The sequence below is a fragment of the Cebidichthys violaceus genome, unplaced genomic scaffold, assembly GCF_023349555.1.
Source record: "Cebidichthys violaceus isolate CVI_PGR_0920_01 unplaced genomic scaffold, fCebVio1.0.p SCAF_5, whole genome shotgun sequence".
In the NCBI taxonomy this organism is placed as follows: domain Eukaryota; kingdom Metazoa; phylum Chordata; class Actinopteri; order Perciformes; family Stichaeidae; genus Cebidichthys; species Cebidichthys violaceus.
Window position 1 is genome coordinate 13,733,793 of NW_027176705.1, and position 27,041 is coordinate 13,760,833.

General features: G+C 42.6%; 1 protein-coding gene across 1 annotated transcript; it reads left to right on the forward strand.

Moving 5' to 3' along the window:
- Window positions 1–10,656: 10,656 nt before the first annotated feature.
- LOC137887684 (transmembrane protein 255B-like) lies at window positions 10,657–26,983 on the forward strand. The gene is made up of 9 exons (XM_068730835.1): window positions 10,657–10,737; window positions 11,579–11,721; window positions 11,870–11,932; window positions 20,353–20,442; window positions 21,902–21,982; window positions 22,427–22,512; window positions 23,402–23,561; window positions 24,186–24,332; window positions 25,754–26,983. Exons 1-9 carry the CDS (start codon window positions 10,674–10,676, stop codon window positions 25,982–25,984), a joined length of 1,065 nt encoding a protein of 354 aa, XP_068586936.1. The 5' UTR covers window positions 10,657–10,673; the 3' UTR covers window positions 25,985–26,983.
- The last annotated feature ends 58 nt before the right edge of the window (window positions 26,984–27,041 follow it).

Genomic DNA, 27,041 nt, shown 5'->3' on the forward strand with positions numbered 1-27,041 from the left:
GTTTCGGTCTGTCTGTTTGTGTCACTCAGACGGAGTGTCTGTCTGTTTGTCTCACTTAGACGGAGTGTTTGTCTGCCTGCCTCATTCGGATGGAGTGTCTGTCTGTCTGCGTCACTCAGACGGAGTGTCTGTCTGTTTGAGTCACTCAGACGGAGTTTCTATCTGACAGCGTCACTCAAACGGAGTGTCTGTCTGTTTGTCTCACTCAGATGGAGTGTCTGTCTGTTTGTCTCACTCAGACGGAGTGTCGGCCAGTCCGTCGGTCTCACTGCCTCACTCAGACAGAATGTTGGTCGGTCGGTCTCACTGCCTCACCCAGGCGGAGTGTCGGCCGGTCTGTCGGTCTCACTCAGACGGAGTGTTGGCCGGTCGGTCCGACAGACACTCCGTCTGAGTGACGCAGACAGACATACACTCCGTCTGAGTGAGACAGACAGACCGACACTCCGTCTGAGTGAGACCGAACGGCCGACACTCCGTCTGAGTGAGACAGACAGACCAGCCGACACTCCGTCTGAGTGAGACCGACAGACCAGCCGACACTCCGTCTAAATGAGACCGACAGACCGACACTCCGTCTGAGTGAGACCGACAGACAAACGCTCCGTCTGAGTGACGCAGACAGACCCTCCGTCTGAGTGAGGCCGACAGACAGACACTCCGTCTGAGTGAGGCCGACAGACAGACACTCCATCTGAGTGAGGCCGACAGACAGACACTCCGTCTGAGTGAGGCCGACAGACAAACACTCCGTCTGAGTGAGACAAACAGACAGACACTCCGTCTGAGTGAGACAAACGGACAGACACTCCGTCTGAGTGACGCAGACAGACATAAACTCCGTCTGAGTGAGACAGACAGACCAACACTCCATCTGAGTGAAACAAACAGTCTGTTTGTCTCACTCAGACGGAGGTTCGGTCTGTCTGTTTGTGTCACTCAGACGGAGTATCTGTCTGTTTGTCTCACTTAGACGGAGTGTTTGTCTGTCTGCCTCACTCGGATGGAGTGTCTGTCTGTCTGCATCACTCGGACGGAGTGTGTGTCTGTCTGCGTCATTCGGACGGAGTATGTGTCTGTCTGCGTCACTCAGACGGAGTGTCTGTCTGTCTGCGTCACTCAGACGGAGTGTCTATCTGACTGCGTCACTCAGATGCAGTGTCTGTCTGTCTGCGTCACTCAAATGGAGTGTCTGTCTGTTTGTCTCACTCAGATGGAGTGTCTGTCTGTTTGTCTCACTCAGACGGAGTGTCGGTCGGTCGGTCGGTCTCACTGCCTCACCCAGGCGGAGTGTCGGCCGGTCGGTCGGTCTCACTGTCTCACTCAGGCGGAGTGTCGGCCGATCAGTCTCAGTCTGAGTGAGACAGACAGACCGACACTCCGTCTGAGTGAGACCGACCGGCCCACACTCCGTCTGAGTGAGACCGACAGACCGGCCGACACTCCGTCTGAGTGAGACCGACAGACCGACACTCCGTCTGAGTGAGACCGACAGACAGACGCTCCGTCTGAGTGACGCAGACAGACCCTCCGTCTGAGTGACACAAACAGACAGACACTCTGTCTAAGTGAGGCCGACAGACAGACACTCCATCTGAGTGAGGCCGACAAACAGACACTCCATCTGAGTGAGGCCGACAGACAAACACTCCGTCTGAGTGAGACAGACAGACAGACACTCCGTCTGAGTGAGACAAACGGACAGACACTCCGTCTGAGTGACGCAGACAGACATAAACTCCGTCTGAGTGAGACAGACAGACCAACACTCCATCTGAGTGAAACAAACAGTCTGTTTGTCTCACTCAGACGGAGGTTCGGTCTGTCTGTTTGTGTCACTCAGACGGAGTATCTGTCTGTTTGTCTCACTTAGACGGAGTGTTTGTCTGTCTGCCTCACTCGGATGGAGTGTCTGTCTGTCTGCATCACTCGGACGGAGTGTGTGTCTGTCTGCGTCATTCGGACGGAGTATGTGTCTGTCTGCGTCACTCAGACGGAGTGTCTGTCTGTCTGCGTCACTCAGACGGAGTGTCTATCTGACTGCGTCACTCAGATGGAGTGTCTGTCTGTCTGCGTCACTCAAATGGAGTGTCTGTCTGTTTGTCTCACTCAGACGGAGTGCCGGTCGGTCGGTCGGTCTCACTGCCTCACCCAGGCGGAGTGTCGGCCGGTCTGTCGGTCTCACTCAGACGGAGTGTCGGCCGGTCGGTCGGTCTCACTGTCTCACTCAGGCGGAGTGTCGGCCGATCAGTCTCACTCTGAGTGAGACAGACAGACCGACACTCCGTCTGAGTGAGACCGACCGGCCGACACTCCGTCTGAGTGAGACCAAGAGACCGGCCGACACTCCGTCCGAGTGAGACCGACAGACCGACACTCCGTCTGAGTGAGACCGACAGACAGACGCTCCGTCTGAGTGACGCAGACAGACCCTCCGTCTGAGTGACACAAACAGACAGACACTCCGTCTGAGTGAGGCCGACAGACAGACACTCCATCTGAGTGAGGCCGACAGACAGACACTCCGTCTGAGTGAGGCCGACAGACAAACACTCCGTCTGAGTGAGACAAACAGACAGACACTCCGTCTGAGTGAGACAAACGGACAGACACTCCGTCTGAGTGACGCAGACAGACATAAACTCCGTCTGAGTGAGACAGACAGACCAACACTCCATCTGAGTGAAACAAACAGTCTGTTTGTCTCACTCAGACGGAGGTTCGGTCTGTCTGGTTGTGTCACTCAGACGGAGTATCTGTCTGTTTGTCTCACTTAGACGGAGTGTTTGTCTGTCTGCCTCACTCGGATGGAGTGTCTGTCTGTCTGCATCACTCGGACGGAGTGTGTGTCTGTCTGCGTCATTCGGACGGAGTATGTGTCTGTCTGCGTCACTCAGACGGAGTGTCTGTCTGTCTGTGTCACTCAGACGGAGTGTCTATCTGACTGCGTCACTCAGATGGAGTGTCTGTCTGTCTGCGTCACTCAAATGGAGTGTCTGTCTGTTTGTCTCACTCAGATGGAGTGTCTGTCTGTTTGTCTCACTCAGACGGAGTGTCGGTCGGTCGGTCGGTCTCACTGCCTCACCCAGGCGGAGTGTCGGCCGGTCTGTCGGTCTCACTCAGACGGAGTGTCGGCCGGTCGGTCGGTCTCACTGTCTCACTCAGAGTGAGACTGACCGGCCGACACTCCGCCTGAGTGAGACCGACCGGCCGACACTCCGTCTGATTGAGACCGACAGACCGGCCGACACTCCGTCTGAGTGAGACAGACAGACACTCCGTCACTCAGACGGAGTGTCTGTCTGTCTGCGTCACACAGATGGAGTGTCTGTCTGTCTCTCTGCGTCACTCAGACGGAGTGTTTGTCTGTCTGCGTCAGTCAGACATAGCTGCAGAACCAGGGTCACAACAAAAATATCGGCTCCTTGCTGGCACAGCGGCTAAAAAAGAACAAACTGCACAACACAAATGAACAATAAGATGGCACAGCGGCCAGTTAACACAAACAGCACAACACAAGTAGCACTACCGATCGACCGGCCGACACTCTGCCTGAGTGAGACAGGCAGACAGACACACCGTTTGAGTGAGACAGGCAGACAGACCGACACTCTGCCTGAGTGAGACAGACAACCAGACCGACATTCCGCCTGAGTGAGACAGACAACTAGACCGACACTCCGCATGAGTGAGACAGACAACTAGACCGACACTCCGCCTGAGTGAGACAGACAACCAGACCGACACTCTGCCTGAGTGAGACAGCCAGACAGACAATCCGCCTTAGACAGACAACCAGACAGACACTCCGCCTGAGACAGACAACCACACAGACACTCCGCCTGAGACAGACAACCAGACAGACACTCCGCCTGAGACAGACAACCAGACAGACACTCCGCCTGAGACAGACAACCAGACAGAAACCCCGACTGAGAAAGACAACCAGACAGACACCCCGACTGAGAAAGACAACTAGACAGACACTCCGACTGAGACAGACAACCAGACATACACCCCGACTGAGACAGACAATCAGACAGACACTCCGACTGAGACAGACAACCAGACAGACACCCCGACTGAGACAGACAACTAGACAGACACTCCGACTGAGACAGACAACCAGACAGACACCCCAACTGAGACAGACAATCAGACAGACACTCCGACTGAGACAGACAACCAGACAGACACTCCGAGACAGACAACCAGACAGACACCCCCGACTGAGACAGACAACCAGACAGACACCCCGACTGAGACAGACAACCAGACAGACACCCCGACTGAGACAGACAACCAGACAGACACCCCGACTGAGACAGACAACCAGACAGACACTCCGCCTGAGACAGACAACCAGACAGACACTCCGAGACAGATAACCAGACAGACACTCCGACTGAGACAGACAACCAGACAGACACTCCGACTGAGACAGACAACCAGACAGACACTCCGCCTGAGACAGACAATCAGACAGACACTCCGACTGAGACAGACAATCAGACAGACACACCGACTGAGACAGACAACCAGACAGACACTCCGAGACAGACAACCAGACAGACACCCCCGACTGAGACAGACAACCAGACAGACACCCCGACTGAGACAGACAACCAGACAGACACCCCGACTGAGACAGACAACCAGACAGACACCCCGACTGAGACAGACAACCAGACAGACACTCCGCCTGAGACAGACAACCAGACAGACACTCCGAGACAGATAACCAGACAGACACTCCGACTGAGACAGACAACCAGACAGACACTCCGACTGAGACACACAACCAGACAGACACTCCGCCTGAGACAGACAACCAGACCGACACTCCGCCTGAGACAGACAACCAGACCGACACTCCGACTGAGACAGACAACCAGACAGACACTCCGCCTGAGACAGACAACCAGACAGACACTCCGCCTGAGACAGACAACCAGACCGACACTCCGACTGAGACAGACAACCAGACAGACACTCCGCCTGAGACAGACAACCAGACAGACACACCGACTGAGACAGACAACCAGACCGACACTTTGCCTGAGACAGACAATCAGACAGACACTCCGACTGAGACAGACAACCAGACAGACACTCCGAGACAGACAACCAGACAGACACCCCCGACTGAAACAGACAACCAGACGGACACCCCGACTGAGACAGACAACCTGACAGACACCCCGACTGAGACAGACAATCAGACAGACACTCCGACTGAGACAGACAACCAGACAGACACCCCAACTGAGACAGACAACCAGACAGACACTCCGACTGAGACAGACAACCAGACAGATACCCCGGCTGAGACAGACAACCAGACAGATACTCCGACTGAGATAGACAACCAGACAGACACCCCGACTGAGACAGACGACCAGACAGACACTCCGACTGAGACAGACGACCAGACAGACACCCCGACTGAGACAGACAACCAGACAGATCTTCCGACTGAGACAGACAACCAGACAGACACCCCAACTGAGACAGACAACCAGACAGACACTCCGACTGAGACAGACAACCAGATAGACACTCCGACTGAGACAGACAACCAGACAGACACCCCAACTGAGACAGACAACCAGACAGACACTCCGACTGAGACAGACAACCAGATAGACACTCCGGCTGAGACAGACAATCAGACAGACACCCCGCCTGAGACAGACAACCAGACAGACACCCCGCCTGAGACAGACTAATAAAACTAGCAAAAGACATCTTTCTACATAACACCACAGTCACAACAACCATATCTGCTCTGTGATTGCACGGCGGCCACAAAACACAACACAAGCACAATGCATATTAAAATAAATTGCTCTTACTGTTCGTAGCTCTTCTTCTGTGTTCAGGCTGTAGCGAGGACGTCCACGGCACTTCACAATGTATGAGGTGAAGAGGATTTCAAGCCTTCAATGTTTCACTCCTGCTGCAGGACCAGGGTCACAACAAAAATATCGGCTCCTTGATGGCACGGCGGCCAAAAAAGAACAAACTGCACAACACAAATAAACAATAAGGTGGCACAGCGGCCAGTTAACACAAGCAGCACAACACAAGCAGCACTACACAAGCAGCACTACACAACCAGTCTATAGCTGGTTCAACCAGTCTGTTAAGATGAAGGCCATGGCACAAATGGAAATCAAACAACTGAATTTAGCTTTATCAGCACATGAGTAGACCAAATCATGAATATGAAGTTCAAATCAACAACATGTGCACTTGAAGTGGAGTCATCAATAACGCCAGTCTCTTGTTCAGTCCATCTCAGTTCATGTCATGCTCAGTCACGTTGGGTTTTATCTCTCATTTTTTATGTTTGTTAAATTCTCAGTAGCAAAACTAAATGATATGCTTATTATACATATTCCAAACAAAATACTTTAAAAACTCTACAAAAATTATTTAAATTAATCATTTATTTTTTGCTTTTTTTGGTATTTTGGTCAGGCACATATTCAACGCTGAGTGCCTTGTAATATGTGTGGTATTTGTTATAAATGTACATTGGTACATAGAGGGTGATAAGAGGCTGCACAGGGAGGGACTTAGGACCCAGGGGAATGAAGGTGAAGGAAACAGGAAGAGACGCCACACAAACAGCCGTTCACCGCTGGCTGCCCGGTGTTATGATTTAAGCAATGCATCTGTTGTTGTCATAGTTACGGCAGCTGTTGCAAATTGACACATTCGGCTGAAGGTCGTCAGTTAACAGGGTCCCTGTTTAAACCATAACACATATATATATATAAAACACTCTATAAGCTGTGATATCAAATAGCTTTTTGCGGCTCCAGTTGAAATTTATTTGGTGTAAAATCCAAAATGGCTCTTTGGATAGTAAAGGTTGTCGACCCCTGGTCTAAGTGATTATTTTTCATTGATGACCCTGTTCTTCTGATCAAACTCTGTATGACATCACTAACGTTACCTGATGGCTGCTCCACAAACACATTGATGTTCTGCTTGTTTCTTACATGTTGTGATAAACTGCTGCTGCTTCCTGTCTTACTGGTGAGGGTTTTATTGTGAAAACAGATTCATGAAAAGCATGCAGACCTTATGACATGTCCTGTGATGTGAAGGGATCATTTTTATTCTACTTATTGACACCTTCATCTGTCAGCTTCTAGTAAAATAAATATCTTTAAAAACACAAATATATAGTTTCATTCTTTTAAAAAAGGCTCAGTAGTTGCTTAAAAAAAGCCGGTGGATTTAGTTTTTAATCAAACACACTTTATGTTTCATACTGATGAGTTTCATGCAGATCCAAACGTTAAAGTGCTTCAACATTGTCTATGACATTCTGTAGCAAAACACCACATAAACAGCAACATCATTACACTAAATAAATAACGGAAAAAAAGGTGTATCCTAAATCTAAACTGTAGCCAGGAAGCCTCTGTCTCTGATACTGACTGATGGGCCAGTCAGTAAATATATATTTATGCTGAGTATCATCTCCTGAGACACAGCCTTCAGTCAGATGAGGTCCAACAATGTAGATTACAGTTGGAGGTTGCCGATGACAAGAGATAGCGCTGCCAAAATACAGATTTGAAAGCCTGTGCACACCCAGAAAACACTCACTGGTGATCTAAATGATTTTAAATCCCTGGATCGGCCTCTTCTCAGGCTTGTGTCTGTGTGCACAAACCGGTAGTTTAAACTGAGCTTGATTAACAGCTCTAGTGCATCTGTTAATGTGGGACGAATTACACTTTGATCATTGTTATTAGTACATGGAGGCACATTATTTTACACCGTAGCTCTGCACATTTTTAACCTGAGCAGAGGTCTAATCAGAACAACTGTGTGAAAAGCAAGAGAACATAAAACACATGACATGATTTTAAAGGAATCAGAGTATTGATAAAATCAAATTACTTTGATATGTCGACATATAATCTGCTCTTTTTTTGGACAAAATGTGCCTGGTCGTTTCTGAGGGCACTTTCAGCATGTTATGAAAAGCTGGTGAAAAAACAAACAAAACAATTGTTAACGTTTGTCGACCTCTACTGGTGATTATTTAGAATTGCAGCAATTTCAATAAGGGTAAAATGTATTTCTGTCCCTATGGTCCTCTGTAATTCGAACTTTACCCAAAAATGTGCAATTTAACCTGACCTTTTGAGTTCATTATCCACAAGCCTACGTTTTATTTTGACGGCAAGTCCTTTTTAAAAAAGATTTATAGTGTAGCAGCAAGTGAGTGCAGGTGCACTATAAACATATATCCCTTAATGTGAAAGGTGTGTGACTTCCCTGTTTAATTGAATTGACAGGTCTGGCCGATTTTTGTATCTAGGCCTCTATAATTACCCTAATGTATTTTAAATAATTGAAGAAAAAAAAATGTATATCATCAAAGGTATCTTGACTGAGGACTTGAATTTGAAACAAATATGGGCAATAGGAGGACAACATTCTCCAACGGGCATGTTGACTCTTCAAACGTCAGCTTTTATTTGGTTACACAAACAATCATAACGTCATCAAAGCCTTTACCTGGGAAGAAAAAAACTGGATCACGCCGTGTACATACTTCAACATGTATTTGAAGCATGCACGCGGTGTGATCCATTTTTTTTACCCGGGCAAAGTTACCACTCTAAAGCATAACATTTTCTGAGAGATACTCTCACAATAACCTCATCTCATACTGAGCCACCCCTTTAATGAATGTCGCGCATTATGTCCAGAAAAGAATTGTGGCAAACATGAAAGAACTGCAGGCTGTTAAGAGTTGAATTTCTCTTTAAAGCAAACATGGATAACTTCTGTGGGTCTGATTACAACTCATTGCAGCGCATTTGGAGAAAGGCAAATCAAGACCATGACTCTGCAGTGTTTTGATGTCATTACTCAGAGGCTGCACAATAGGATCAAAGACATATTTTTTCACATCTTCAGTTTTTTCATTTCAGTATTAAAGTTAACAAATAGGTTTTTCGAAATTCTCAAGACCTTCTTCTAATGTAGATCTTACAGGATCATCTTTAGGCACAGCAGACAGTGTTCCATGCTTAACTTAGGAGTGCAGTCCAGTAGCAAGTTTTGATCCTCTTCCGTCCAGCTGTGGGTGGTAAGAGATGGAGAAGGAGCAAAACGAGGCAAAACAAGTCATTAGTATGTACTTGGAATGCACAAAGTTAACAGCACCAGCCATTTGGAATATAAACCAAGCATATCATGTTACTGGTGTGATCGTTCTCTGCGAGGTTCTCAGCAGCTGTCAGAAGTCGGCAGAGTCAGGTGTTTGGCCCTTTTTTGATAACCTTGGGCTTGAACGCTGTATCACACTTATCAAGCATCCCAGAGGCTGTTTCTGCACCAAACAGAAGCAGGAAGTTTTGATTCAGCTGTTGATCATATACAGATGCCAAAAAAGAAAATCAAGCCAATGGTGTGTGCATTGTTAACGGCTTACATCCAACCAAGTTAAAGACGAGAGTTTAAATAAAAGATATGCACAACTCACTAGTCACTCATTGATCTTATAGAAAGGGCAGTTATGGGATTGTGAATGAATGACTTTATAGCAATGTCAATCAAACTAATATATAGATATTTGTGTGTGTGTGTGTGTGTGTGTGTGTGTGTGTGTGTGTGTGTATATCCATTCTTTTGGTGTTTTGAAGAAAACTCACAAACCTCTAGTCTGTAAAAGTGGTGTGTATTCTGCAGTAATCCTTTTAAAAACGTACAAAGCCCTTTGGAGAAAAGGGAACCTTCAGCGAAGGGAAGAGTGTAAAGATTCCCAGGGCAAACTTCTCCTTCTGGTTAGGGGAAGGAATCCTCCTTTAGAGCAAAGACGATACAAAAACATTACATTCAAATGCCCCACAAATGACTATGCCCCATCTTTGTTAATTCCCTTCCCTTCATTTTAAAAATTCATGGCGTTACTTTTTAATATAAAACACAAATGTGATATCAGTGCATCACTAGTTACACCAGAGCACTCACCTGTATTGTAAATAGAATAATACACACCCTATTGATATTTGTTTAATATTTAAAAACACACAGAATTATAGTATAAATGGCCACAATACTTGTTTTTTCAAATGTTGACCGATGGAGGGCGCTGTAAACTCACTTCACCGCTGCAGCCTCATGATAGTACAGCCTGTACACATTAGAACACACCAAGAAACTCATTATATTGTACCAAGAAAGTACATAAAAAAACACATCAGTACAAAGTTTAGAGTTTAGCCATATATACTCCGAGTATTTTAACATGAGTCCTGTATTAAAGCTGAATTGAACTTATGTAAGATAGATGATTTAATAATTGATCACTCAGGTGAATGCAGGGAGCTGATTGGTCTCTCTCTCTCTCTCTCTCTCTCTCTCTCTCTCTCTCTCTCTCTCTCTCTCTCTCTCTCTCTCTCAGGCTTCAAGAAAAGTTGAAGTCGTCTGCGCTCAGAATCAGCTGTAAGAATCTATATGAAACCGCATTGTTATTTATCGTAAGATTATTCAACTGTAAGACAAAGACGCATCTTGTGGAGGATGATGACTCTGTTCTGAATCTACGGGGACAAAAAAAAAGAGAAAAGCGTCGCATCAGCTGCCTGCTCTGCTTTTATTCATTTTTAAAGATAAATCATCCGGACTGAGGCAAAATGCAGCAGCCTGAAACCCAGCGGACAACTCAGCAAACAACGACAGAAGTACTGGATCCAGCAGGTAGGCTACGACATGTCAAGTTCCACCCTGAGCTCTTAACCTGACTCTGCGTGAAGCTGCAAGTTACAGCAGTATCTTTAATACCATTAACACATTATTCAAAACATGTCTTTTCTTATAGTGTGCTTAAACTCAATGAATAGGGGACGTGGCAGGAAACGCAGGGCTCATTTAATGCTAATTAATTTGAGAAATACTTAAAAAGCTCCCAGCATAGCTCATCTCCAGAGGTGTTTACTCAAGTAGCCTAAAGCCTATACCTTTACCTAAGTGAATTATTTGAGTACTTCTTCCACCACAGGTTACTTTGCTGATTAGGATTTTAAAAAATCTATAAGAATTACCACAAAACCTTATTGATCGGTGCTCTAAAACAAAAACTATGGCAGTGAAAACCCCCCGAAATCCTACAAAATATTGATGACAAAATGAACAACAAGTATACAATAAGATGTCTTGTTATACAGGAAATTAAACCAGAACATAGCATATAAAACAGTCCCACCATAACCAGATATGAGCACTGAAAGTACTTATACTTGTGGACCTTTGAGTATTTACTTGAGCTTGAGTGAGAATATGAATGCAGGCTTTTTACTTGCTTTACATTGTTGCACTGGTACTTTAACTCAAGCAAATGATCTGGATTCTTCCACCACTGCTCAAAAGAATAATAGAGAAATGAAATAAGAAAAATCGTGAAATTATTTGAATATGTGCATGTTCTTGAGAAAAAAAGGTGGTTGGAGTTTGGGACTTTATGTTCAGAATGAGGTTGATGTCATTCAGAGAGTTCAGGACGAAATGAATGCAAAGAGGTCCTCCTGTCATCCATCCTCAGTTCACTACCTGCGTCGGAGGAAAACGGCTCTGTGGGTGACGGTGTCTCTGCTGGCTCTGGCTCTGGTGGTGCTGGCTGTGGGTCTGATCTCTGCCACTCGCACAGACAACGTGCCTGTCGCTGGATATTACGCCGGCATCACCGTGAGTGACAGACGCCTCCTGTCTCACATTCTCAATCCTTTGAATGTCTTTGTCCTAACACCCCCCCCCCCCCCATCACAATATGATTGTCAGATGGTGTGTATTTTCTTTAATCATGTCTTCCACTTTGATCTGTTTGTGCCTACAGCTGAGTTTTGGAGCTTTTCTGGGTATTGTTGGCATCCACCTGGTGGAAAACCGCAGACCCATGGTGAGTGTTCTCCTCTGACTCTCATGTCATTGTTGCAACACATTTAAAATCACATTATAATGATGATTTCAATCATTCCATCGCGTGTAACACCTTCATGGTCTTCATTTAGACCCCTCAACTATATACAATATGTACTTTGGACTTCAAGAAAAGTCTTATTGTCTTATTAGCTGCGTGGAGCATTAAGCAGCTAAACACAGTTTGGCTGACACAAAAATAGATATTAAGAGTGAATATTAGACTTCCAATCTTTGAATGAATGCTAATGTTGCTGCGTAACTGCTGGATGTGCAGATTTGCTAACAAGTACACCTTATCAAAGTTTTAAAGGTGAAAATATGTGTTAACAGTTTGTTCTGCTGCACCCAAGTGGCCAAAAATAAGATTTTGCAGATGTTAAATGATTTGGCAAATGCTTTCAACGTGGTTGTTGGCCCTTTTCTGTTTTGTTTACAACAACAGCTCGAGTTGTGTGTAGCCTTTTATTTTTTTCTTCCTCAAGGTGACTTTTTGTCAGCTTTTCAAGCTTCATAATATTTATCTTCTAAAAATGAGGCATTGTTCCTGGAATATGGGACATATATACCCCATGAATTAGAAGATTATGTTACCAACTTTGCAAATTCACTCAACCGTTTTATGGGAAATTGCTCTATTATGAGCAAGAAGCCAATCCGATTACTCGATGGCGGCCGTAATGTGTTCTTGTTCCTTCCGTCCGAGTCAGAGTACGTGACTGGGTTTGTGGTCGAGGGCAGTGAATGTGATTGGCTCTAGATTTCTATGACAGGAGGGGAAATTGCATTAGTATTGGTCAGTTACTGACAGAGCTGCATTATCATCAAAGTGCCTCTGTGTACGACAGAGACACTTTCAGGTAGACCGAAGACCTGTCGGACAAGATTGACTCTTTAAAATGTATAAAATGTATAACTTGGTAAACAAAGTAAAAGAACAAAATTAGAAACTCCGCTTTGAGACCTTCAGACTGCTCTAAATGAAATGAAACACAATAAAAGGTGAACAAAAGCTGCATGAATTGACCTCCAATCAGGTTCATTTGTGGCAACATTCAAGAGGCCGACAAACGCAAGTGCTCAAGAGCCAGTAGCAATCCGAAGCTGAAACTGTTCCCTAACGTTTAAGTCAGTATCACATTCACAGGACATGAAACCCAGCAAGGACTGAAGAAGACACCAGTGACACAGAAACTTGTGTCACTTGGACCCAGTCCTTGTTTTTCATATGGTGATTCCTCCCAATTATTATCTAATTTAGCAAAAAAGTTGAAGTTTGGAAGTTGATGAGAATACAGTGTTATTACATAATTAAAATTCTCGATGACTCATATCTCGTTTATTATTATTATTAATATTTTATTTGTCATTTCTCAATTAAGAGTTAACAGTCTATTCTCCGTAAGCATTTATTATAGACGATCTTACTTCAAATATTGGTGAAAAAGAAAAAAAAGAGTGACAAGGAAGAAATGAAAGAGAGATTTAGTTAAAGTTTCAGGACAAAACCAGGATTTTAAAGGTTCTCTACGACACGGTTCTTCATTTTCAGACTCAAAATTCCAGACTTCACGGTAGATTGTTTTTAGACCACATTTGACATCTGAGCACAAATGGCTAGATGTTTGTTTTGTAAATATAATGTTTTATAATCCAGTTGTTACAATTTCTGTTACATTATAAGCCTATATGTTGCCAACTAATTGCCAGAAGGCTGTAGCTAGGAGTTCAATTCACAGCTGTTTAAAAATACAAGCGATAAAGCATAAATGGAACCTGTTGCTTTATAAATCCTACTAGTGAGAGTTGTCGCTTTAGCTGACAAAAATCAACCGGCTAGAAATGAGAATCTGCTTTTGTCGCTTAGCATTGTGTAGCAATAGTAACAGGAGCGAAGCATTCTTGGGTAACGTAGTTAACTTAAATATATTAAGCCTTGAAATACTATTAGATTATACAACATCTCCTGTGTGTCAATTTATTGGAAGCGGTGTTCATTTTGACAAGAATTTTAAGTTTAGTTTGGGTCTTAGTCTGAAAAATGTAGTTGTAAGTCACATATAAGTCTTTTGGTTGTTTTAGTCAAGATTTAGTCAGTGGAACTCAGTTTTACTTTTAGTCCAATTTTAGTCCGTTTTCTAAGACAGATTCATGATACTGTTATGGATTTTGCTGAGGGATATTTCTCCTGGCTGTAAAGAATGCAATGAGAAGTAAGCATACCTTGAACTATATGTGTTTAGCTGTGTTACTGATTTACCATAGGCTCATTTTTTCACATCATAACAGACTTATTGCTAATGTCGACAACGATCATTATGGTTGAGCAGCAAAACCACTTAGGTTCGGAAAAAACAATCACGGTTGGACTTCAAATAAGTACGTGAGATTAGGTTTAGGCAACAAAAACACGTTGGTAGTTTTTGGAAAAATGTCACAAACATAACTTTACAATAACTCAAAAACACGAACACAAGTCTCATGGATGAAAGTCCTGTGTTCTTTGACCCATCCATTTCCATTGGCATTGTATTCGTGGTGCAGACACAAATTTGAACACATTGTGTTTACAGATCATGGCCATTTTACATATTTCAGTGAGACGGGTCGCTTTGTGGACACCACGACAAGTGGTGTATGTAATTCATGTCACAATGAAAACAATTATTTTCTCTTGCTAGTCTTTTTGCTGTTGACTATCGTACATATGTTTTTCTCAAATGGCGTCTCATGGTGGTCCACCGAAAGGGGCGGGACTTCCCCTCTCTATTTGATACAAGACTTCAGAAACCAAACAAGTCTGACAATGATGCCGAGTAAGATATACAGTTTGAAGAAACGGTGGCCGCTGATGATGGGACTCCAGCTGAAAGGAAACAAAAATATTGAGCTTTCATGATGATTTTGAATTACTTTACAGAGAGACTTAACAGACAGTTATCAGAGCACATAGAAATATTGTCTTTGCATGATAGAGATGAACCTGTCACCATGACTGGTATATCAGTGTGTGTTGTGAATTTTTAATGTGGCGTCCAGGGTGTCGCTGTCTTACGTTACGCTACAGTGTACCGTATCTAATCCGGTCTGCACAGATACCCTCCTTAGAGCTGATCACACAAGTGTCTGTGTGTGTTAATACATCCACCCCAGCTCAAAACAAAGCATAGTTTAACAAAGATAAAGACTGCTAAATAACATTTTCTGTGGGCTCTCACTCCATTTGAGTCCTTGCATTGGGTCACTTCTCGTGTTGTGTGTGTGTGTGTGTGTGTGTGTGTGTCTGTAAATGTGAGAGGGAAAGACATTGACAAAGACAATTAAATACCTGCTGTATCGGTCTGCCTCTCCGGCATGGCTCCCAGGTCTGTGCTTTAAACTTTAATGACGAGATCGCTGCCACACTAGCGCCGGTCTACGGTGTCTCTTATGAGGCACATGTGGCACAATGTTCCTCTCACACAGGTGTCTTCTTCCCATCCTGTGTCTGAAGCTCAGCACTGTAACATGAGAGCTGGCTGGCAGAGCGAGGTCGCTCATTAAAGAACAACCACTGTAACCAACGTGCCGACAATGCCACGGACATCTGAGAGCTCTTCCCTTACTTCCTAGATCTCACAGGCCTTTGCTCCTCTGGCCTCACAAAGCAGCAGATGGAGGGCATGATGCTGCTATGTCAGACAGGCGTAAGCGCGGGGAGATCATGAGTTCGGTCGTGTCTGTGTGTGTGAGTGAGTGTGGGTCTGTCTGTCCACAGCTAGTCTTTTATACCACTGGACCCATTAGCCTGATATTTTTGTATACGTTTGTATATCATCCCTTGTTGCCTTTAATTGTCTCTGAAAACGTTTTTCTTGGTTGTCAGAGAATCCCAAAACAGAGAAAAGTCTTGATGAACTGTAACGTAACAACAGCAAAACTATATGAAAACATCAGTTTACAACTAGTGCAGTATAATCCAAGTCTCATTAATCCATGTTGTATGGTCACTACTTCCCAAAAAAAACCAAACACACTTTTTGTAATTGTAATGTACTGTGTGTAGTATGCAGACAATCTAATAAGGCTGGTGATACATTACAATGATAAACTAATGCACAGCAAAAATAGAACCACATGAAAAAATGACATAACAATAAACAATAAAACACAAACAAATGCTTAATACAAGTAGAGGTAGATCATCTAGAATATTGACTTGATAGACATTTATGTTGACTTTATTATATCTTGTGTCTATTTGTTGCCATGATAACAAATCCCTTGCATTGAATTATGGACATACAGAGCAGCCTGCTTGAGTATATGTTTTATGTACAATACATGATTCTAAACAAGTCTAAACAACATGTACAAACCCATATGTATACCACATATTGCTGTTGAGTAAGTAGATGATTGTGGCTTTAATTCTGCAGAAATGACTTGATTGTAGACACCTGAGTAAGTCATTCAGCCGTTGATTGAATGCACATGTTAACACACACTAGTCAATGCTGAAGAGGGTTTGTACTGGGTTTTCTTTTGAAATATGTAAAGATTACTAGATGGATACATTCAGCTCAGGAGTCCTACAAAAAGTGAAGACCCTATTTTTCTAAATGATTTACTTTAAATAAGTATAATTATCAAATATCTACAAAATGGCTGTGACATCACTTTGGACAGGATTTGAGTCATGTTTGTTTAGGATAAAGGTTTAGTTTGTGGTTTTACTTGCCTCGACACGGACAGAAGAAATTAGTTGTACGTGTTTCAAATTGAGGCAATGTTTTGGTCATAAACACAGACAGATTGTATTTATGTCCGTGTGAGTGAACAGAAATCTACACAACTTACATATAATAAGCTCTATAGAATAAAAAAAGGCAAACTAAAAACACCACTTACAATAGAAAACTTAGTGATTGAGGAAGACAAATCTGTCACCTGTAATTTTCCACCACAGAAATCAGTGTTAAACAACCGTCTAGTTGTGTCTCTTTGCTTTATAGCTCTGGATTTTAGAGTTATAAGACATTTTGCTCCGATCAATTTATGTTCCCAAGAGACCCTTTTCATGAATGCGTGGCGTATCACACATTTGTGCTCACTGACACCTCTTGGAGAAAGCTTTTTAAAAATGTTAATGACTTGAATATCGCCACTTTTCATTTTGTCTTATCTTGTCCTCCGAAATGTTTAAAAGGATGGTGGAGCATGAAATTCTGTCTGTAAACTCGCCTCCTATCTGCACTTACCCTGCCGCTCCCTAAGACAGGCTTCACTGCCCTGGTACACTGTAGGATTTCTTTATGACTAAATGCTTCGCGTAGCTCATGTTCTTTGTTCTCTAGTCACTGCCTGTATCTCACGGACCGTCGTCCTTTTGGTCACCTTGCAGCTTGGAGAGCAGAACGGTGAAGCTTTTTAAAGGGCCGTATTTTACCCAACAAGTTTCTTATTACCAGCGTGTCCAGCTGTGGTCGTGATTGGTCACTGGACCACTGAGCAGGGGGGGGAAAAAGACCTTGCAGCGGTCAGCGACTTTAGTTACATAACCTGATGGGTATCTTTACTGAAGCCATAAAATTCCGCCTTGTGTCTTTATCTCTTTGTCACTGATATCTTCTAAAGCTTTCAGTGTGTCTCTCTGTTCTTCAGTGGCTATAATGGATATTTTAATAATAATGTATCAAATTATTTTTAATGATGAACCCAGAATTATCACCCGATTCTGAAGCTCTTATTCATTTTTACGCAGCTTTATAGCGAGTCTCAGCTCATTGTTTAGCTGTCCAGCCAACAACCTTTTGTTTCTTACAGTATCTGCTCATCACCAAACATCAGGCAGACACAGTTAACAGCTAGCTGGTGAACATATAGTACAGCATTTAGAAACAAAAAGACTAGATATTTCCCTCAGCAGCAGGTAGAGACCAAAAACGGAGCTAAAAGAAGAGTAAGCGTCGGTCTCACGTTCATTAGGTGGACACAATCCCGACTCCGAATGAATGATAATGTTACTCCACACCTGCTGGATGTGAAAATAAGCAACTGTTTGCTAACAAGTCTCGCCAAATCAACTTAAAAAGTGATGACATATCAATGTTGTGTTCACTACTTGTTTCCTCAATTGGCCATAAAAGTTATTGCAGGTTTAACAAATGGTACCAATACCGCGATATAACAAGTCTTCAAGTAAAGGTAGCTCATTTAAAAATCCTTCTGATATAAAAGTACAGAAATAAAATCAGCAAAATGTACTTTAACTATCACAAAGTAGCATTTTACAGTTGTAACTGGACTTTTATAATGCGTTGCATCTTTTTATTAATGTCAAATTTAAAAACTTGTAAACGTAGCTATCACATAAATGTAGTGGAATAAAAAGTCCAATATTTCTCCCTGAAATGTAGTGGAGTAAATGTATAAAGTAGCATAAAATGGAAATGATTGAGAAAAGCACAACTGTGGTTAAGTACAGCACTTGAGTAATTATACTTAGTTACTTTCCACCACTAGTCGTTTTAATGCTTCCTCACTGACTCGACTCCTGAGAGCAGAAAACCATCTACGGTGTGTCTGTGAGTCTTTAATCTTTTACAGCATTTGATTTTTCTCTCTGCTTCAGTTGTATCGAGGGAGATTCGGGGGGTTTTGGCGACAGAGTGTGTGTTGAGGTGTTTTATGTGTTGGCAGCTGGTGCTAAGGTAATGTGAAGTAATGCAGTTGTCAGGCTCTATTGTCTCGGCTACTGGCCTCATCTCCCACTTGCAGCCCATAAAAGCAGAGTCATTTAAACCGCTAATGAAGTGGAGAGTCTGGGCCAGAGGCAGATAAAACCCACCAGAAAAAAAAGCCTATTTTCTCAGCCAGGCTATTATTTCACTTTATTCAGGGGTATTCATTTTAAAATTCCCTTGTTATAATATTCGTTTAGTAGAGGTTTCTCAGCCCATGCTGCCACAAAACAAACCAATTCTTAAGTGCAGCCTGTGGTCGATGTTAATTGAAAACCTCACATAATTTCCAGCACAGTTCTACTCAACGTCAACCTGAACCTCAATCAGCCGCATCAAGTGAAAACACCTGGGCAGGTGTGCAGGGCCTTTAACAATTCATCCTGCTCACGTCACATTCGTCAACCTCATCTCGGAAACAATTGTTTTCATATTAAAGACAAAATCCTTTATCTATAGCACAAAATGTAAATTCAATTTTGAGATGTCATAGTAGGAAAAGCACAGGCTTTACTAATAACAACAACAATGCAGCAAAATAGAATTCAGCCATCATTCACATTATTCACGTGACATTTTCTTACTTTGACATGACGATGTGTCATAAGTGAAAAAGACTGTTGACTCCGAATATTTGATTCTCATCCTTTCTTGGGAGCAACTTTTAGTTAGACCCTCCTTTCACAAACAAGAACACTTGTTGTTAGTGGAACTTTGGGACCAAGAAAAACGTTGAAATCTGTCAAGAAAACCTTAAAGATCTTAAATGGCATTAGAAATCAAGGAAAGGGCAATGCATCAAATAAGTCACTTATGTCAATGCAGCATCATTAGTTATATAGATTATATCTAGATTATGAAAACACTACTCTACATTCTTACTTGTTTTCGCTTGTGTGGACAAACTGCTTTCTACCACCTACCATTAGATAAATAGAAAAAAAGTGTGTTTTTAATCTCCTGCTTCAATACAGCAGGTTGGGTCCTGGAGGAGCGATTGAACAGACAGTAAACGATGCTCTGTGATAAAGTTCATGATCAGACATCTGTGATCAGCCAGCTGGGTCTGCTGGTGTGAGGGGGGGGGGGGGCTGTAATATCAGAAAAGTACTTTGTCTTACAGTAAAAGCTAAATGGTGTGTGTCCCAGATTTAAGGTTATTGATCAGTGATCAGATTCTTGGGCTCAGTTTGCAGAATTGTCTGAATGTGTGAGATAAGCCACATTGTGTGTGTTCATGTGTGTGTGTGTGTGTGTGTGTGTGTGTGTGTGTGTGTGTGTGTGTGTGTATCAGATTGGGAGAATTAGATTGACCTTGCTGGTACAAAAGGCCGTCCCTCTGTCCTGTACGTCTCCTCTGTGCCCATAAATCTACCCACAAAGCACCTCTGCGTTGGCAGAGCAAGAAGCCATACATTTCCTTTATCGCTCTGCAGGACAGACGCAGGAAACCAATCAGGACACACACACACACACACACACACACACACACACACACACACACACACACACACGCAGAGTGTGTGTGTGTGTGTGTGTGTGTGTGTGTGTGTGTGTGTGTAAAGCTTATGATAAGAATGTATACTTTGTCTTTTTATATACAAATTTGGGTATATTAATGAATAACTAAGTTACTAAATAGTCAAGAAAATGACTTTACCATCTTGATCTCTTTAAGCTGGTGGCAGCGATCATCTTCATCAGCATCGGAGTCATTGCGTCTTTCTTCTGTGCCATTGTGGACGGGATCATCGCTTCAGAGTTCATCGTAAGTATAAAGTGTGTTTACATGCCTGCACTGAAAGGAAGGAAATACAAACTAATTCACCTGTTTTTTTTGTTCGAACAAACCCTCAAACACACATTCACACACCAAATGAATTCACACATGCTAGGGTCGAGAGAAACTCGGCCTACAGAAACACTTATTAAGACGGGCACAGATACATTACTGAGATCAGGAACTTTGCAGATGCAACCAGACAGGAGTGTCGGTATAGCTGCCATCACGACACCAGACAGGTAGACCAGACCAACTAATCTCAGTGCCCGGCCTGCAGAGAGCTGCTGGGAAAACATCCGGCATAGCAGGGCTGATTAAATGTGTCAAAAAGACAAGGAACTTGTGTGAAAACTCTTGTATTAAGATGCAAACAAATACACACTACAGAAAAACACAAAATATGCAATAACTAAAGATGCACACACTTTTCCAAAAATACATCTTTAACTCTATTTCAACTGAGAATTGATTTCCAGGAAACATCCTTGCAATGGTCGGATCTATACACAAACTGTATTTTTTGAAAGAAAACTTAGGAAATTAAAAGTAATTCCATAAAGATTTTTGTCTCCCTTTTATTCTCCGTCTCACTACAAACATATTCACTCTGACATTATGTCTGTATCTCGTTCTTTGTTTTCACAAGAAGTCTCAAGAAGCCTCATTAAACATTTTCATAATTGGTCAGTTCAGCGTCGTCTGTCCCCATCATGGCAGTCAGAGGACAATTACAAACTCTCTAGATTTTAAACAACTTCCAGACTAAATGACTACACGTGAAATAAAATGTGTACAAATACCTGAATTTCTTTTAAAGGAAATGAACAGAAAATGCAGAGGGGTCAAATAAGGTTAATTTGTTATTGTTGTTTCCTTGCAGGAAATCTGAGATGTTCTCCGTGTTTGGATACGCCTCAGTTTGTCACATCAGCCTAATGAATTTTAATGAGTATCTTAATGAGTATGAACCAGAGAGTTTAAAAAGCCGGCACAAAGTCCCTGATATTGATCAACAGTGCTATCAAACCCTCTGCAGATATATTTATTTTGTGCTCACGGGACAGTAAAATTCATATTTATTGCACCTTCAAGCTTTGGACAGTGAAAATGATTATAATACCTTTCACCATATATAAAGCCCGGTGAGGTTTAATGCTGTAGGGTTTGTAGTTCAGTGCAGTGGACGAGTCTGAGCCGCTGCAGTGACACAGAAACAGGATGGGCAGAATGACACGAACCAGGGTTCATGCAAAAAGTGCATCGTTATTGAAACCCTTAAATCATGGAGATTTACTCTAGAAAAGAACGGAAAAACATTTAGCTTACAGCTGTGGTGTATGACAAGTCGACCAGCGTATACGTCCTATATTAGGTTGTGTGTTTGTGTGTGACTTGTGTATTTAACAAGTCTCTTGTCTCTCTTTCTAATCTTTCTAACACACAGGATATAAGGCCCTTGCAGGAGGACATGTGTGACTTTTACGCCAGTGGAGCAGGCTACTCCTACGATAACTACTATACTGAGGTGATTCATAGACAAACTAACTATATCACAGCTTTACATTTTTGTGTCTCAGTTATTGTCTTTTAAATGTCGTAAATGATGCTTGAAATGCATTTTAGGATTATATTCTGTGTTCTTGCAGCCTTTTTGTGCTTAAATGAAAAATCCACAAAGTGTGTAGGGACATCTAGTGGTTGAATAATGTTACTGCATTTAAAGCAGTAGTTAACTGCATCTTGCTCACTTTACATCGAATTCTAAGCAAATAGAAGTTCTGGAAACGATGTGCTGACACAGACAGCAGAGACATATTTCTTCATGCATTCATTCTTTGTCCAAACTGTTCGTCCAGCTCCTCCTTATCTGACTCTTGCATCTGTTTTCATGAGGTTAATACAACTTTTATCACAAATGATTAAAAAGCTCCGAGAGCCCCTTTAACTCATCAGACCTCTCACGCTGCAGGTGACATGCCGTTCGTTTGACAAAGCGTGCAAGCTGAAGCTGAGGAGCAACACCTGCTACTGCTGCTACCTGTACAACTGTGCGAGGTGAGACGACCACCAGCTGTTGCCATTTGTTTAGGTGTCCGTGTGGGTGCACCTTAATCAGGATGAACACAGACCATACAGCGGGGTGCATGTGTTAAACTTCAATTTGCATGTGCTTTCACATTACTGCAGAATATTTTCACACATTTTATTCCAACTTTTTACTTCCGGGCAACAACAATTCATTCAACTACACTGCAGCAGTTATTGCGAAAACCTTTCTGGTGTGCGGGTGTCCATCACAGTGATAAATATATATATATATTTGTCAATAATAATGTTATAATAGAGAGATAATATAGTAAAGTAGAGAGCAGTGTAAAAACAGCATCCTCGATTTCAATGCTGGCTGCATCTACAGGCGCCACTGTTGGAAAAATCACTCTTGTGATTTTGGCGCATTAAAGAAGTTCCTATTCCACAGCCAACTTTCAAACACAGGATGTTGAGAGTTTTCCATGACCTCTCGAACACACACCAAAGAGGAAGAGCTTTCCAAGAAAGTCCCACCCTTGCTTGCAACTACGTTACCACTAAGTTATTAGCTGAGGAATAAGCTGCCTGGCAGGCTTAATAAAGTCATATGGACAATGTGAGGGATTCTTTGATTTCTTCCCTCCTTGGAAGATTTAAAAAAAACTAAAAAAAAACTGTGATGTGCTGGGGAAAATGGTTGCCATACATTAGGCCTTTTTCATGGCAAGACATTTTTGTTAAATATAGTGAGTTATTGAAATGGAACAAAGTAGATCAGTGCTTTTTCTTCTGCTGTGAAGAAGGCCTCTTGTACACACGCTTTCTGATGTATGTCCATTAACAAAAAAGCAAAGCCAGAGTCATCTTTGCCATCTTACGATGAGCACTGACTCCTCCTCTCTTCATCTTCCAGCACAGAGTTCCACACACAATACTACGCGTTCACCGGGGTCAGCAGCTGCTGGGATGTGATCCACCTGCACCGCCTGCTGTGGGCCTCAGTGGTGCTCAACGTGCTCGGCTTGTTCCTGGGCATCATCACCGCCGCCATGCTCGGAGCGTACAAGGATATGGTGAGCAGGAGAAAAATGGAGTGCATCTTCACTTTATAGACATGAAGTTCAAAAGTGTTCTTTGGAGCGAAGGGCAAAGAAAATAAAAATTGAATAGCAACTCGCTCACTGCAGCTTATTTCAAAGCTGGTAAAGGTTATATTTGTCACTCAAAGTGAAAGTGTGCTCTGTCTGAATCTGATCAACATAGTTCATGAATTACCGGAACTCATGAGATTGAACTGTCAAAAATGATGCATCAGCAGAATACTGCCCTGTGTGGAGAACTATTTCACCTTCTTTTTTAACTGTTAACTTTACCAAAGCTTTGTCTGAAATATAATATTGATTTATGTGCAGATATCTTTTTGTTTCACTGCCTCACTTATTACATTTTCAAACATTTACTGCTCACACATGAAAGGACTAAAAACTCATATTCCTATAAGTCAATGTTTCAAAGACACATGTACATATCTCTGATCGTATACATTTTACGTACTGATCATACTTCTTTACCTCTTATGTAATAAAGTGTGTGTTTTAATGTGTAGCTGCACGCTCACTCACATTTTCCTTCAAGCTTCATTCGATGATTTCCCGTCTTATTGAAAAGCGCTTTTACCGTTTCCTGCTTTCCTGCAGCAGAAGCCGACTCCTCAGGTGGCTGCCAGCCCAACACCGCCACCCCACATCCTGTACAACCCGACCCAGCACATGGTCACCTACGCTGGCTTCTGCCCTTCTGGACAAACTCTGCCCACCTACCCCAACTATCCGATGACCATGCAGGTACACCACAAAGAACCATTAATAGGTGCTTTTCACAGAAGACACATGTCCATTACGCTGCAGGAAAAAAACAGGTGTGAATAATAAAATTAGTGACGGCTGAATTTAGTTAAGCTGCCTCAGTTCAAGGGTCCTGGTATTGTGCATGTTGGTTTACTGGGACACTTGAATATAACTGAGCCATTGTTAATGTCATTTGTGCTATTCCTACTATGACAAGTCAAAACATCTGCTGTGAAAAAGGCCAATCGTCCATTCCAGTGTATTAGTTTGGCAACCAGATTTATTTTTGCTGAACTAGCACAGCCGTTTCATTCTAACATCAAAGCAGCTGATCAAAACTATTAATCTGAACTGCTGCCACGTCACATTCCTAAAAAGGACACCTGCAAAACCTCACTAAAACCATTGCAGTCTTACTGCTGCATGTCTACTGAGGGATCAACCCTGTTTTTTTTATTGCATAAAGACGATTTTTAAATACAATGGTGTCGATCGGTCGGTCTATCACTTTGGTTCAGACTGAAATATCTCAGCAATTACTTGATGGATTACTATGACATTTTTTAATTCCTGGTGCCCAGAGGATGAACCCAACAGAGTTTGGTAATCCTGACTTTTCCTTTAGCGCCACCATTAGGTTGACATTTGTGGTTTTCAGTGAAAGATCTCAACAGCTATCATATGAATCACCATGAACTGTAATACAAACATTCATGGTCCCCTCGGGATGACTTATTATTGCTTTCTTGATCCTGTAACTTTTCATCTAGCGCCATCAAGTAAAAATGTATTTGTCAAAACTTTGGATTATGATCAAATACATGCAAAACTAATGACATTCCCATCGGCCTCAGCTGTACTTTTGTTTAGTGCTAATTAGAATATTAGCATGCTAACACACTTAACTAAGCAAATAAACATACTTGCTAAACATCAGCATGTTAGCAATGCCATTATGTTAGCATGCTGACTGACGTTAGCATTCAAACCAAAGCAGCTAAACACAGTTTCACAGAGTTGCTAGCGTGTCTGTAGATTCTTCTTCTGGTATTGTTTCATGAGGTCATTTTTTGTGACGATGGTCGTCCAAGAACCTGTTAAAAACATGAGTTTCTGATTGATGCTACAAAGTAAACCGTGACAGGAGCTGTAATTCTTATGCAAGCTAATCACTAATTAGCAGAGGCATAGTTTTATTCATATTATGGTGACTTTACTGTTTTTTGCTCTTTGATTTATTACTGATTATGGCTAATATTTGCTAATAAACCTGTGACTGCTACCAAAGGACCAAACTACATAAGGAGAATAAAAACCAAGCCTCACATATAAATGTCAGGAATAATTTAGGTATCTTTGGCTCTTCTTCCACATATCGGTGCAAGCTACCACTCCCTGTCTCTTCACCTCTCCCACAGCACAACAGCAACTATCAGCCACCTGCTACTCCCCAGATGATCCCTGAGGGAGGTACTGCCTCTAATTCCTGCCTGTCTGAGGAGAACCAGAGCCAGCAGCCCTCTCAGACTCAGCCACAGCCTCAGGGAGCCACCCAGGAACCCGGGGGCTACATGCTGACACCCAACGCTCCAGTCCTCTACGGATCCGCCTACAGCCCCTTTGAGAAACCGCCGCCTTACGCCTGCTGAGCCACGAGACACAACATCTGGGGCATGATAGAGAAATAACGTCTTGATTTGGTCGGACTGAATGTAGCACAAGACATTTCATAGGTGACCTTGTAGATGGAAAACAATCAGTGAGCTTCACAACTACACTGTACTGATAGATATGCTACATTTCATGTGGCACAGACACAGATGTATAGCTATGTAGTGTGATTATACTAAATATAGACATGATTCAGTTATTTCACGTGAATTCATTCAAAGGAAACGGTTTGGGAAATATGCCTTTTTGCTTTCTTGCGTCTGTTGAGGAGATTGATACCCCTCTCATCAGCCACAGCCAGCAGCATGCTAACTTAGCTTAGCACAACGACAGGAAAGGGGGGGGGGATACAGCTAGAAACAAAATCCGCCCTCCAGAGGCCGTAAATCTCACTAATTAACACCGTATATTTCCATAGTTTAACCTGCACTGAAAATGAAGTTTAAAACTGTTTCTGACTATTTCTTGGTAGCAGATGCCATCTCACTCTCAGCAAGAAAGCAAATACGTGTATTTCCTAAAAAGCTTTTACCCAAAGCTAAGGCTGGCCTTAAGAAGCTTACATATTACATGTGAATAGGTGTATAGTCGTATACTTGACTGTGACCTGATAGTTGTTTCTATTCTAATTTGTGTAGACTGGATTAAAGGTCTTCATCGTCTCACTATATATTAACTACTGTATGAGCAATTAAAAAGGGCTTTCTTGAATAGTGAAATGGAGAGTTAACAACAATGATGTTACTGTTATTGCATTATTTAAGTGTGAATCATTTAATGTGCACTTTAAAGTCAATACACTGTATGTATTATTGATGATGCATGTTAACTGCTGTGGGATGTAGCTGCTTTAAAATACATTATGTATTAAAGAGGCACATCATGTATTAAAGAGGCACCTTTAGCAAATATATATATATTCACATATACACAAATAAATGTTGAGTAAGGGCTTCATCAAAGTCTCACATTTAAAGGAAGAGTTTGACATTTTGGGAAATATGCATATTTGCTTGCTTGCCAAGAATTTAATGA